At 40.0% G+C, this 15,711-nt stretch overlaps 1 protein-coding gene across 1 annotated transcript in view; it reads left to right on the top strand.

The window, feature by feature from the left end:
* Positions 1-15,711, top strand: part of CEP350 (centrosomal protein 350) — a 160,679-nt gene that overhangs the window by 25,756 nt on the left and 119,212 nt on the right. The window contains 4 exon segments of the mRNA XM_008166589.4: positions 745-788; positions 2,346-2,460; positions 3,474-3,645; positions 13,541-14,187. Coding sequence (XP_008164811.2) covers positions 745-788; positions 2,346-2,460; positions 3,474-3,645; positions 13,541-14,187 — 978 coding nt within the window.

Below are 15,711 nucleotides of genomic sequence, written 5' to 3'. Positions count from 1 at the left end.
CTTCTCTGAACCTTTTCTAATGCCAGTATATCTTTTTTGAGAAGAGGAGACCACATCTGTGTGCAGTATTCAAGATGTGGGCGTACCATGGATTTATATAAGGGCAATAAGATACTCTCCGTCTTATTCTCTATTCCCTTTTTAATGATTCCTAACCTCCTGTTTGCTTTTTTGACCGCCGCTGCACACTGTGTGGACATCTTCAGAGAACTATCCACGATGACTTCAAGATCTTTTCCTGATTCGTTGTAGCTAAATTAGCCCCCATCATATTGTATGTATAGTTGGCGTTATTTTTTCCAATGTGCATTACTTCACATTTATCCACATTAAATTTCATTTGCCATTTTGTTGCCCAATCACTTAGTTTTGTGAGATCTTTTTGAAGTTCTTCACAGTCTGCTTTGGTCTTAACTATCTTGAGCAGTTTAGTATCATCTGCAAACTTTGCCACCTCACTTTTTACCCCTTTCTCCAGATCATTTATGAATAAGATGTGATAAGAAACTGTAACTCTTGTTAACTTTGATTTTTTTTTTTAAAGAAAATCATAATATTGCATTGCTATGTTCTAATGATGCTGTCTAATAATTACCCCATTCACAGGAGTTTCATAGTTTGGGATGAATTCATTAAAAGGAATTAGTTAGTGAGCCATGCAAAACTGTTTAAAATGTTTTGTTTCATTGTGTTACTTGAATTAATAGGAAACTTGTTTTTATTCTTTTATTTTTGTTTTGTGAGATCTAACCACAGCCTGGGATACTTTTTCTCAAACTAAGGCTACAGTAAGTATAATTTTTTCTAGATTGAAATCAGTTAATGGCCACTGCAGTTTTATTGAATGCCTTATTTTCCCCATAGTTTGATGGTTATAAAAGTAAAAAATGGGGTAGGTGGTTGGGGGCATGAAGATGATGGATGTTCTTATTGCTTTGGACCGCAGTTCTGACAATGTAACTTAGTGCTACAAGAAGCTCAGTACCAAGGTTAATGAAAAATCAGTCTTGCTTGGCTACTATAAAACTAACACTGTTATCAATGAATAGTATTGTTTATGTCAGTCAGAATGGTATAACGAATGTATGGGTAACTTGTGTTAAATAGTTTTGTAATTTCTTTTTAATTATTGCATAAAAGATGTAAATCTTAACTAGAATCTTGTGATATCTTTACATTGAAGATTTTAACTAATATTAAGTATTTATTTATTTATATTATTATAGTGCCTAGGAACCCCAGTCATCGGCCAGGACCCCTTGGTGTTAGGCACTGTACACAAACAGAACAAAAAGACAGTCCATTCCCCAAAGAATTTACAACCCCAGAAAGCGCATAAGCTGCCAACTGGTAGTTCTGTAGTAATCCTGGGCCGCCAAATTACATGTCAGCTTTCACCAAACTGAATATTATAAAGAATCTTGCTCCTGAAAACCTTAGTTAGGGCTAGTAAATATCAAGGCGAAGGTTTTTCAAAAGTGACTAGTGATTTTGGGTGCCTAATTTTGGCATTTTAAAGGGTACTGGTTTTCAGAAAGTAATGAATGCCCATCCTCTGAAAATCCAGATCCCTTTACAATGTCAGAGTTGGGCACTCAGAGTCACTGCTTACGTTTGAAAATCTCCCAGATCCCTGCAGGTGTGAGCTGTAGAGTGAGATACCTCTATTCATCATTTTAAAGGAACTAACTGTCCTCTCCTTACCTACTGAGATTCAGAGATTGGGGCTGTTGAAGCAATATACGTATGTTTCATAGTTCCATATGTTCTGCACCAACCATAGAATTACTACCATGATGTGTGAATTTAAGCTATATACTCATGATGCAATGCTACATTTTCTATAAACTGGGGTACAGTGATATCAAGATGCTAAATTTCTTTGGTAACTTAGGGAATTTCTCTGTTTGTTCATTACCCCTCTCATTTTTAATAGCTGAGTGAAGAGGTATAATTTTATATGTGGAATCCTATTTCATGTTACCTCTAGAGTAGAGCATTATAGAATACAGTGTGTTTTCGTTCTTAGTGTTTATGTTTCAATGAGGCCAAGTGTTAAGACCTTTGGCATTTTGTATAATTCTGTTGTTGGCAATGACCCACTTATGGAAACAGATTTAGTGAACAGAACTTAATTTGAATAATCTTTTTTGTACTAATCTTCTTAATCTAATGTTTCTGGTCACAAGACTATACAAGTTTATACCACCAGACTTTTAAAGCTGTTCTTGCCTGTAATTGTTTCTTACTATGAAAGTGAGAGGAGTTCTGTACTTTTTTTTAAAGTTGTATCCTCGACATTTAAAAAATGAACCTGAATATTGTTTTGTGTCTTGAAATTCTAGTTGCGTCATATTGAGAATAAACTGGAGGTAGCGCCTACCAGCACAGCAGTGTTTGATTCTGTCATGGATGCCAAGAAACCCTCTGCCATTGCTACCAGGAAAATAAGCAGGAAAGGTGTGTATTACTTAAAAGATTAATTATATAGGGCAGGGTAAGAATAAGTCTTTCTGAGTAGTATCATTTTTATTTTTTTAATCCTCTTTTCTCAGTTTCCTTTGTTTATGAACTTGAGAGAAAGTTGGAGCAATGTTTCCCTTCTGAATACATTGTCTTGGAAAAAAAAATATGCTGCGTATCTGGTGATGGTATTTGGAACTCACTAGAAAGGTGCTTTGCTGCAACTTGTGCTTGCCATAGTCTGTTACCGTGTTTCTACGGCATTCCAGCTAACAGCTACACATGCTGATGGCTGGCTCCAACAGTAGTATATTACATTGGAGTGACCATCTAAATTTTTAACATTTCTTTAACTGGTTAATTTATTTTAATAGTTTCACAACACTCACTTTCAAGGATAAATGCCCTTATATTGCATTTTTAGAGTGATTGTAATCATGACGACAAGGCTATGAAAAGAGGAAAAATCATATTGTCTAATGCTACTTTTAGAACTTAAATCACTTATGAAAAAATATGTTCCTATTTGCAGAGTGTGTTTTCCTCATCTCTGTTCAGCCCCTATGGTTAGTCGTAATTTAACTCATTTGGCATTCTCATAGGTTTTATATCAGGGGTTCTCAAACTGGGGGTCGTGACCCCGCAGAGGGTCGCAAGATGGTTTGCCGTGTGAACAGGGTCACCAATACAAAAAGTTTGAAAACCACTGTTTTATATTGACATGTCAGAGCAGCAAGAAAACTGGTTGGATCTCTATATTTCTCTGATTCAATCAACTCTCTCGGGCTTAATCATTTCCAGTTATGTTTTTTTAAATATTCTTTTAGAAATTTTATATGACGAACTAGTGCAATGATTTGCTTGAGTGTTTACCACTTACTCCTGGTAGCTTGAAACAGCTTGCTGGTGAAGAGAAGGTGATAACTTAAGTGCTATTCTTGAGCACTAATTGAACCCAAGGAGAACTGCATTCTAAACCACTCAGCCCTATGAGCCTTCTCTTCCTGCAGATGGTAGGTACCTAGAGGATTCCTTGGTTTCTGCTTCAGCCTCCAGGTCCTCCAGCCAAAATAAGTCACGCAAAGAAAAGTCCTCCCGCAGTCCTCTTCGAGCTACAACTCTGGAGAGCAATGTGAAAAAGAGTAGCCGTGTGGAATTTCGTGAACCCTTGGCTTCATACAGGTTAGTGCAAGAGAGAACTGACATTTACTGTGAAATACAGAAACTGGAACAGAGCTGTTGCCAATGCTCTTATGAACACTTCAGGACTGGGTTTATTTTTTTCTGCCAACAGGTGGAGAATGAACAAAACCTCTTGATTTTAGATTGAGCAAGTATAATGTCTTGTGTTGCGTAAGGGGCTTTATCATCCATTTACAGGAGGATGGACACAATGATCCAATAGGTCTCTTATGTCTTTAACATCAGTGATAATCCCACCCAATATTTGGAATATCATAAAAGTTTTGTATTTGTTGCTGAAAATGCATTCTTGTTCTTCTCCTGCTTCTGCTAACCACCTATAGTAAAATAATATGCTGTAATTCTACTAATGTCTACTAAATCCAAGCATTTAATTCTTAGTATTGAGGCAAAACATTTGTTTTTAAAGATCAGGGAGCTATCTTAACTGGGATTTTTAAAGGGGTTTAAGTGGGTTAGGAACTCTAGTCCCTTAAACTGTTCTGAAAATTCCAGCCCTAATGATTACTAGTCAGTTCTTGTCATCAGGTTTGAAAATACCTTATTGTATGCTTCCTATTTCCCAGAAGCTAATTCATGGGAATTTGTTGGTATTTTCTTCCTACATAAATGAAAACGTGATTAAGAAGTAACTTAATTTTGTTCACACTATTGATTGGTGCTTTAAAATGACAATGAAATAACTAGATTTTTTTATTACCTGTTTTTAGAATCCACCTTTAAAAGATTGAAACCAAAACTCCTACTATTTTTCTATGACAACTTGTTTAAAAGGCTGTCCTTAACAGAGTTGACACTCTTTACCAATAGTTTAATTTTCTATACAGTGTACAGAATAAGCCAAAGAATCTTCTTCAGCACTGGTATTGCAAATGATATCAGAAAGACTGAAATGTTTTATTTAAGTGCTGAATTGCTGTTGCAAAGCCAGCAGAGGAAGTACAAAGCATTATTACAAGTCATAGGGAATTAGTAGCTATTTCTTAACTTCTTGGCAATGGTGATAGATTTTAAAAACAACTTTTCCTACTTTTGATTCATCTTAGAATCTTTTTTCTAATGTATAATATTGGTGATGTAGAAAGAATGTTTTCTATCTTGATACATTTTTTTCTTTGCTCTTTTGAGGACTTCGATTGATTGAGGACCAGCTCTTTTATTATTGCCATAACCAACAGAACGTGACACTTCATTTATTTTTGAACATCATAAGTAATGATAAAGTTTTTCTTGGCTGTTGTCATGTATTCGTGTAATTTAAATTTTTTAACTTCCTTGACATTTTACTTGTGGAATTTTTGCAACCTGTTAAGTCAACAAACAAGCTGGTAAACTTGGAGTCTTTAAAGAAACACCTTTAAAATTGCATAGGAGAGTATTGAACAGCAGGGGATCACTGACCCTATTGTAGGGAACACTCTGTCTGTCTTTCTGTCTGTCTCTCTCACATGCGCACGTGTGCAGAGAACCTTGCTGACTTTAAGAAAATATTGATTGGGGGCAGTTGGAAGGTGTGTGGTGGGGAGAAATACTTAATGATTATAATGTACCCAGAAACCTAAAACAAGCTTGTCACTGCAGAGTTAGTTTGGTTAGTACTGAAGATTTCTGAGACTTGTAACATTTCACCATAAGTCCTTCATTACTTTTTTTCTCAGTTTGTGGCAAACCTTGGCCCTAGTCATAATGAATTACTTGTTTAAATTGATAACGTGTAGGATTTTTTAAAGTGCGGAACCTCTGCCTAACTTAGATCCCACTGAAGTCAATGGTAAAACTCCTATTGACTTTGGTAAGAGTTGAATTAGGCCACCACTGACTGTTTTTTTTAAATCCTACCCGTTATCTCTTTCTTTATAATGGGCCCAGCACCAATGTTCTCTCAGTACCAGTAGAAATGAAACGTAAGCAAACATAGAACTTCTATCTTGCTTGCAGGCTCCTCATTCCAACTGTGGATTTTCCTCCTTCGCTACATAGGAGGCCGAGTTGGACCTGTCAGGCTGGGGGCTCTTTTGCTAATTAAACTGCTCCTGTTGTTAGTTCCCCATCTGGAATAATTCTTTCCTTGACATCAGTCGCTTGGTGTAAAAACAGTGTATCAAATTGTTTGACTTCAAATGCAGGGGGGAAAAACACAAGCAGATGAACTCTTATCAACCTAATATCATTTCTCATTCAAATATACTTAGATATAAAGAAATCTAAAGTACAGGAAATGAAAAAGACTAGCTTTTTACATTGTGAAGATTGTAAGATCAAGTACTCAAGTCAGGGCATTCAAATTGTTATGCTTGTTCTGATAATGTTAATTCTGTCCTATTGCATGTCCTGTATACTTTTATGATATACATTACTAAGAGTGTGATACTTGAAGGTCTGTATTTAACAGGGGAAAGAGAAATAGAAAATGCTGTGTGTGTGCAATGTTATGCACATGGCTTCAAAAAGCTCCCTTGAACATATACTTGCCCAAGGACTAAGCCTACTAGCCTAGATGAAAAATAGTGTCACCTCAGTACTCCTGCCATTGGCACATATTCAACCGCTCTTCTATAAACCTTAAATAAATAAATTCTGCCCTCATAGCGCGCGCACATCCTAGAATACTAAAGGAGCTGACTAGGATATCTGAGCTATCAGCAAATCTTTAAAAAGTCATGGAAGCCAGGAGAGATTTTAGAGGACTGGAAAAGGGCAAATATAGTGCCAATCTATAAAAAGAAAACAAGGACAATCCAGGGAATTACAGGCCAGTCATCTTAATTTCAGATAATGGAGCAAATAATCAAATTGCAAACACCTAGAAGATAATAAAGTGATAAGTTACAGTCATCATGGATTTGTCAAGAAAAATTCTGTCAAACCAACCTAGCAGCTTTCTTTGACGGTAACAGTCCTTGTAGATGGGGGCAAAGCAGTAGATGTGGTGTATCTTGACTTTAGCAAGACTTTTGATACTGTCTTGCATGACCATCTCATAAACAAACTAGGGAAATACAACCTAGATGGAGGGTGCATGATTGATTGGAAAACTGTTTACAGAGAGTAGTTACCAGTGGTTCACAGTCAAGCTGAAAGGGCATATCAAGTGGGGGTCCCATAGGGATTGGTCCTGGGTCTGGTTCTGTTCAATATCTTCATTAATGATTTAGATAATGGCACAGAGAGTACACTTATAAAGTTTGCGGACGATACCAAGCTGGGAGGGATTGCGAGTGCTTTGGAGGATAGAATTAAAATTCAAAATGATCTGGACAAGCTGGAAAAATGGTCTGAAGTAAATAGGGTGAAATTCAATAAGGACAAATGCAAAATACTCTACTTAGAAAGGAACAATCAATTGCACGCATACAAAATGGGAAATGACTGCCTAGGAAGAAGTACAGTGGAAAGGGATCTGGGGTCATAGTGGATCACAAGCTGAATATGACTCAACAGTCTAACACTTGCAAAAAAAAAAAAAAAAAAGCAAACGTCATTCTGGGATGTATTAGCAGGAGAGTTGTAAGCAAGACACGAGAAGCACCGTATATATTCGTTCATAAGCCGAATTATTTTAGTAAACGGAAGTACCAGAGAAGGGGGTTGGCTTATGAACGGGTATAGAGAGGGAGAGGTGGGACACAGCCCCTCCCCCCAACAGAGGGAGCAAGGAAAGGCAGTACAGCCAGCAGAGACAGAAGGGAAGAGGTGGGGCCAGAGGCTCTCTGCTTCTGGCCACACTGCTCTCCCCCCAGCCTTCGAAGCAGCTGCAGCTCCGGGGCTGGGAGGCTGCAGCCATGCTGCTCAGCCCTGCACCCCAGAGCAGGCTGTGGCCGCGCCGCCTGGCCTGCCGGAGCAGGCTGCGGCTGCGCCGCCCGGTCTGGTCCGCCGGAGCAGGCTGCGGCCGCACTGCCCAGCTTACCGGAGCAGCTCCAGCCAGGCCAGAGACATCCTCCCAAGATAAGGTGGGAAGGGATGGGATGGGGAGAGTGTGGGGGTCCCGGGCTAGGGGTGGGCTCATGTGGGGGGTGGTCACAGGGGTTACTTCCCTGACTCCCAGCTTTTCCCACCCACCCAAAAAAAATTTCCCCACCAGTTGCTGTCCCAGCCCATCAGGGTAAGCAGCTGGAACACCGGGACACTTTGTTTACTTAGGTTTACCTCTATGCCTGCGGCTGCTCAAGGTAAACAAACCATCTCGGCCCACCAGTGGCTAATCCTGATGGCCCGGGAGCCAAAGTTTGCTGACCCCTGAATTATTATTTTCCATTTTTACTTATCCATTTTGGGGGGGTCGGCTTATAAATGAACTGGCTTATGATCGAGTACATATGGTAATTCTGCTCTATTCTGTGCTGATTAGGTCTCCACTGGAGTATAATGTCCAGTTCTGAGCGCCATGTTTCAGGAAATTGGAAGAAGTCCAGAGGAGAGCAACAAAATGATTAAAGGTCTAGAAAACATGATGAGGGAAGACTGAAAAAAATGGTTTTTTTTTTTTAGTCTGGGGTAAAGAAGACTGAGGGGGGACAGGACAACAGTTTTCAAATACGTAAAAGGTTGTTACAAGGAGGAGGGAGAAAAATTGTTCTCGTTAATCTCTAAGGATAGGAGAAGAAGCAATGGGATTAAATTGCAGTAAGGGAGGTTTAGGTTAGATATTAGGAAAAACTTCCTGTCAGGGTAGTTAAGCACTGGAACAAACTGCCTAGGGAGATTGTGGAATCTCCATCACTGAAGGTTTTTAAGAGCACATTAGACAAGCACCTGTCAGGGATGGTCTAGATAATACTTGGTCCCTGCTTTGAGTGCAGGGGACTGGACTAAAAGACCTCTCAAGGCCCCTTCCAGTTCTGTGATTCTGTAGGTTTTTGCAAACAGGGCTGCTAACAGGGAGTTTCACAAGGGAGTTCTCCAGGTGAAGGAGGAGCAAATACAGCACCCTTGGGGTAAGTGGCTGTCTGTAGTTTGTGTTTGGAGGTTACTTGCTGTGTGCTGAGCTTGTGTTTGTCTGTCCGTTTGTTTGGTTGTTTGAAGGACCATGTGCTGTGGCTGGCAGTTGGAAGCTGTGAGCTACAAAGTAAGGTTTGAAAGCTAGAAGCCTCTGTTAATTGGCTGAGCCTTAGTGGGCGGGGCTATCAAGAAGGCCAGGGCTTTATAAAGCAGTGAACAAGCGACCCGACCAGGGCTGCTATCAGGGAGTTTCGCAAGGGAGTTTGGAAGGGGAGTGGGAAGGGGGCAAGGTTCACTTGCCGTTCTTTAAAACCTATAAACTAAACTACATTCATTCAAAACTTCTTGATTTAAACAAAACCCTTTCATTAACTTAGGTAGCTGTAGGAGAGAATGCAGGCAGAAGCCCAGCAGCAGAGTGGGAGCTATCCAGTTTATTGCGCTGAGTGCAGCATGTATGATTACCTGCCCTGTGGGCAGGTGGCGTATGTGTGCATTTGGTGCAAGGAGCTCCTGGCCCTCAGAGACCGCGTACGGGCTTTGGAGGCCGAGGTGGCAGAACTGGAGGAGCTAAGGGAGGCAGAGAGGTATGTTGATGAGGCTTTCCAGGACACTGTAGAATTGTCCCACCTCCGGTTAGACAGCCCCTGCGCTGGAAGGGACCTTGAAAGGTCATCGAGTCCAGGCCCCTGCCTTCACTAGCAGGACCAAGTACTGATTTTGCCCCACATCCCTAAGCGGCCCCCTCAAGGATTGAACTCACAACCCTGGGTTTAGCAGGCCAATGCTCAAACCACTGAGCTATCCCTCCCCCCCTATCTATTATCGACCACCTAACCAGGACAGTGATAGTGACGATAAAATGCTAAGGGAAATTAGAGAGGCTATCAAAATTTAAAAAAGAACAGGAGTACTTGTGGCACCTTAGAGACTAACAAATTTATTAGAGCATAAGCTTTCGTGGACTACAGCCCACTTCTTCGGATGCATCAAAATTAAGAACTCAATCGTAGTGGGGGATTTCAGTTATCCCCATATTGGCTGGGGACATGTCACCTCAGGACGAAATGCATAGACAAAATTTCTCGATATTTTAAATGACTGCTTATTGGAGCAGCTGGTACGGGAACCCACAAGGGGAGAGGCAACTCTCGATTTAGTCCTGAGTGGAGTGCAGGAGTTGGTCCAAGAGGTAACTATAACAGGACCACTTGGAAATAGTGACCATAATATAACAACATTTAACATCCCTGTGCTGGGAAGAACATCTCAACAGCGCAACACTGTGGCATTTAATTTCAAAAAGGGGAACTATGCAAAAATGAGGGGATTAGTTAAACAGAAATTAAATGGTACAGTGACTAAAGTGAAATCCCTGCAAGCTGCATGGACGCTTTTCAAAGACACCATAATAGAGGCCCAACTTAAATGTATACCCCAAATTAAAAAACACAGTAAAAGAACTAAAAAAGAGCCACCATGGCTTAACAACCATGTAAAAGAAGCAGTGAGAGATAAAAAGGCATCTTTTAAAAAGTGGAAGTTAAATCCTAGTGAGATAAATAGAAAGGAGCATAAACACTGCCAAATTAAGTGTAAAAATGTAATAAGAAAAGCCAAAGAGGAGTTTGAAGAACGGCTAGCTAAAAACTCAAAAGGTAATAACAAAATGTTTTTTAAGTACATCAGAAGCAGGAAGCCTGCTAAACAACCAGTGGGACCTCTGGACAATGGAGATACAAAAGGAGCGCTTAAAGACGATAAAGTCATTGCGGAGAAACTAAATGGATTCTTTGCTTCAGTCTTCACGGCTGAGGATGTTAGGGAGATTCCCAAACCTGAGCCGGCTTTTGTAGGTGACAAATCTGAGGAATTGTCACAGATTGAAGTGTCACTAGAGGAGATTTAAGAATTAATTGATAAATTTAACAGTAACAATTCACCGGGACCAGATGGCATTCACCCAAGAGTTCTGAAAGAACTCAAATGTGAAGTTACGGAACTATTAACTATGGTGTGTAACCTGTCCTTTAAATCAGCTTCTGTACCCAATGACTGGAAGATAGCTAAGTAACACCAATATTTAAAAAGGGCTCTAGAGGTGATCCCGGCAATTACAGACCAGTAAGTCTAACATCAGTACCAGGCAAATGAGTTGAAACAATAGTACAGAATAAAATTGTCGGACACATAGAAGAACATAAATTGTTGGGCAAAAGTCAACATGGTTTCTGTAAAGGGAAATCGTGTCTTACTCATCTATTAGAGTTCTTTGAAGTCAACAAACATGTGGATAAGGGGGATCCAGTGGACATAGTATACTTAGATTTCCAGAAAACCTTTGACAAGGTCCCTCACCAAAGGCTCTTAGGTAAATTAAGTTGTTGTGGGATAAAAGGGAAGGTCCTTTCATGGATTGAGAACTGGTTAAAAGACAGGGAACAAAGGATAGGAATTAATGGTAAATTCTCAGAATGGAGAGGGGTAACTAGTGGTGTTCCCAAAGGGTCAGTCCTAGGACCAATCCTATACAACTTATTCATAAATGATCGGGAGAAAGGGGTAAAAAGTGAGGTGGCAAAGGTTGCAGATGATACTAAAACTGCTCAAGATAGTTAAGACCAAAGCAGACTGTGAAGAACTTCAAAAAGATCTCACAAAACTAAGTGATTGGGCAACAAAATGGCAAATGACATTTAATATGGATAAATGTAAAGTAATGCACATTGGAAAAAATAACGCCAAATATACATACAATATGATGGGGGCTAATTTAGCTACAACGAATCAGGAAAAAAGATCTTGGATCATCGTGGATAGTTCTCTGAAGACGTCCACACAGTGTGCAGCGGCAGTCAAAAAAGCAAACAGGATGTTAGGAATCATTAAAAAGGGGATAGAGAATAAGACGGAGAGTATCTTATTGCCCTTATATAAATCCATGGTACGCTCACATCTTGAATACTGCGTACAGATGTGGTCTCCTCTTCTCAAAAAAGATATACTGGCATTAGAAAAGGTTCAGAGAAGGGCAACTAAAATGATTAGGGGTTTGGAACGGGTCCCATATAAGGAGAGATTAAAGAGGCTAGGACTTTTCAGCTTGGAAAAGAGGAGAGTAAGGGGGGATATGATAGAGGTATATAAAATCATGAGTGATGTGGAGAAAGTAAATAAGGAAAATTTATTTACTTGTTCCCATAATACAAGAACTAGGGGCCACCAAATGAAATTAATGGGCAGCAGGTTTAAAACAAATAAAAGGAAGTTCTTCACACAGCGCACAGTCAACTTGTGGAACTGCTTGCCTGAGGAGGTTGTGAAGGCTAGGCCTATAACAGCGTTTAAAAGAGAACTGGATAAATTCATGAAGGTTAAGTCCATTAATGGCTATTAGCCAGGATGGGTAAGGAATGGTGTCCCTAGCCTCCGTTTGCCAGAGGGTGGAGATGGATGTCAGGAGAGAGATCACTGTTAGGTTCACTCCCTCTGGGGCATCTAGCATTGGCCACTGTCGGTAGACAAGATACTGGGCTAGATGGACCTTTGGTCTGACCCAGTATGGCCATTTTTATGTTTTTATGTTCTAGGTTGAATCATTTCTACCCCATCCCTTTCCAGGCTGTCTGCTCTCAGCATGCTGCCCGAAGAGATGGCATTTACCTTCCTGGGTGCAGATCCCTTTTTTCACTTGAGTCTTCTGTACCTAGATTCTACCTCCCTTTTTTTTAAGGCAACAGAAGCTGTGGTCCACTCTACTTCTCACTCTTCCACCCTCCTATAAGAATGTAGCAACTCTAGCTGTTATAATTCCTTCTTTCTGTAAAATGTGCTGCAGTGCTTGGGCCACTCTGTTCCCAGTCTCCCCCCTTCTCTTCCAGGAAAGCTGCTGAAAACTGCTTTTCCCACTCAGTTCACTTGTTTGGCCAAAACCTATGCATGCCCTGAATCAGTAGATGTTACAAACCCTGATTCTGCACATTTGCATTAAAATACTGCATATAAGAAATTTTGTCAGTCAGCTTCCAAAACAGCCTTATCTTTTGGAATTTTCTTACTTCTGATTGCTTGATACTGCAAACTGTTAACATTCCATTAACAGTTGTTGGGTTTTTAAAAAGAGAGAGAACTGTTGGGATGGAAGATATTGGGAGGTAAATTAGCTTGCTGAGCTGATAACCTCTATTAGTGAACCTTGTGAAGTTCACTGCTCTACCCCCAATTCAGTCTGAAAGATCGGTAAGTTCCTTTCTCATCAGTTTGTCTATGCTGTGCACATATGTCAGATGCAAGTTCCTTTCTCTGCAACTTAGAAGCTTCATTGTCTACTATACATTTTCTGAACTAAGAAATGCTAACTTAAGGAACTGTGCACACATTTTTTTCACTCTTGCCAAACCTAAGCTACTAAAGGGATTTTGCTCAAAGTTTCAAGGGGTGGGAAGGAATCACCTTCAAAGCAGAAACCAAGTATAGAAAATTTCAGCTGAAATAGGGAAACATTTGAAAAGTGGTGAGCATGTAAAAATGGGGATATAATTTAAACTTTTGCAACTTTCGTTATATTAGCTAACATTAAGTGCCCATTGTAATAAACAAAGTATTTGTTTCCATGAGTCATCTAATAGGTGTTGCTGATTGGCATCTAGAAATCCATACCTTTCAGAGGTTTTCTGGTGTGTGTAAAAGTTAGTTTATCTCAGCAAATGTTGAAACCATTGTTATGCTGACCACTATAGTTTAAGCAGCATAAATGATGGTCACAAATGTTAAAATTGGTAGATTTTTACACAGTGAATAGCATTCTCTCTGATTTAAGAAACTCACAGGCATTCATACTGTATACTTCATGTGATGGTGACTACAGAGTTATTTCAAACCTAGTTTGTGGTGTTTTTACTGTTGTGTTTCTAATGTTGACTTTCTTTTGTGGTAGGGAGACTTATGGTGCACCATCTTATCAAAGTGCTAGTCAATTGGAGGCAAAATGTTTGCTGTCTGGTTTAGACCGTAATGAAGCACAGGATAAGACTGAAGGAATGAGCTGTATGATATATGACAGGAATGAAAGTGACTTACATAACAGAAATTTTGAAAGCCCACGTTCTTCTGCTGCAGATGACACAGTTGTTAGGTATTTGAATGACCGACCAGCAATTGATGCTTTGCAGAACATTGAGTCTCTTTTTAAAGCTGTAACCCCTACAAGATCAGAGGAGGAAAAGACTAATGTATCCAGAAGAGATGAGAGCAGCACTAAAACTCCTTTGAGTAGCACAGCCCAGGATGCTGAACTGAAAGGGATAAGGCTGGCAGAATCTTCTCCTTCCTCCACTAGTACATCTAGTGCCCACAGGCTGGAAATCTTAAAACGGCGGCAGCATGATGCTAAATTGCATGATGCTAAATTGGAGAAGCTGAAGGAGCGGATTAGGAAGCAATGGGAGCATTCGGAAGAATTAGGCAGCAAGGGACAACTTCTGGGATATGCCGAACAGCCCGTAGTGGTAACAAATGTGGAGAACGCAGTGACGCCAAAAGTCAGAAAAGTGGCAGTTGCACCCCCTGCTCCAACATATAAAGGTATGTAGACCCTCTATCTCATGTTATTTACATGTAGGGGGAGAGAGAGAGAGAGAGAGAAAGGAGAGTTTTTGTGCAGCATGTCAAAATATGGGAATTGGCTTGTGACTTCTGTCTGTTTGGGTAGAAATAGTTTAAATATGACCACAGGCAAGAAATTATGCCGTCTAAATGTACACCTTCAGTATGTTTTACATCATTTATAATTCCTCCTGCATCTTCTCCCCAGTCAAAATAGAAAATTAGAGCATGCCATCTCATTACTCTCTTAGGTTATCTGCATACTAGATGCATTTTCATGTAGTCCTGTGCAGCGTTTGGCAATTTATATATGCTGAAACTTTTTTTTTGTTCTAATCACTTCGTCAAAGGTACGTTAAACACCAACTGCATTTAAAACAGTTTAAAGGTTTGAAGCAAAAGCCAGGAAGTGCAAGTTTAAGCTTTTCACTTTGTATTTCACCATGAACACAAAGAATTAAGATCATGTATTTGTCCTAACTTCAGGCTCCCATAATTTCTATGAGTCTAAAATGGCAATGGTGGTGGTCTAACATCGTTTCTTAATAAAATTTACACTTTTTTTACAAAGAGAAAAATGCAGAAACCTCAAAAGGTACAATTATTGACATTAACCAAAACATACTTCAGGTAATCCAATATGGGGCCTCTTTAGATTATCTGACCGTATTATATTCTTATATACTGTTTAAAAGTATTGTTCACTCATTGAGTGAGTTAGGTTTTTTTTTAAAGCTGCTGCTGACTATAATGGAAATACAGTCTTGTGCACAAGAGTTTTTTTTAATAGAACCTCTTTTAAATTGTTTGTTGCACATGCACTAGAAATGGGCCCTTTCTGTGAAATTAGGATCCGGCTTTCCCCCTAAACTCAATGATATTTTTGTGAGTGAATAGAGAGTGGGTCTGCCTATAAATACATGTGGAAAGATTAAGGGTGCCTAGGCCCCTCTTTGTGCACAGTAGCTTCTTTTGAAATCTAACATCTTGGTTAGTTTACACACTTCTCTGAAATCTCTAAACATGAATCCTGGTCTTTTACTCTCTAAATTTGAGACATGGAATAGGTATGAATTTCTGATAAGACTTGGAAAATCAGGCCTTATTTGTACTTTTGGTAATGCTCCTTGTTAAGCTAGTGCTCGTTAACTGCTTGCGGTGTAGTACTTTCTCCTAATGTAATTTACCTTGGCAACTGAAAACAGCCTTTTAGGCACCATATAAAAGATATGTTTATATTACAAAGATAAGTCAACCTATGTTAGGTCGACTTACAGCCATCGCATTAAATACTGCAGTGGCTGGTGTCCACACTATCCTCTTTCTGTCCATGGTGCGTGCCCTCACAAGGAGCGCTTCCACCGTCTGCAGAGGAGCCATGTGGGGGACTGAGAGCCAGGGCTCTTAGCTCCATGTAGCTCCCCACTGGGAGCCCAGCTGCTCCCCAGGGCTTCTTGCCTTCCCGTTCCCACCTGGGAGTGGCGAGGCAGCTGCCTGGGGCAT

Source organism: Chrysemys picta, chromosome 8 (genome assembly GCF_011386835.1).
Source record: "Chrysemys picta bellii isolate R12L10 chromosome 8, ASM1138683v2, whole genome shotgun sequence".
NCBI lineage: Eukaryota > Metazoa > Chordata > Testudines > Emydidae > Chrysemys > Chrysemys picta.
This window is presented reverse-complemented; position numbering and strand designations above follow the sequence as displayed.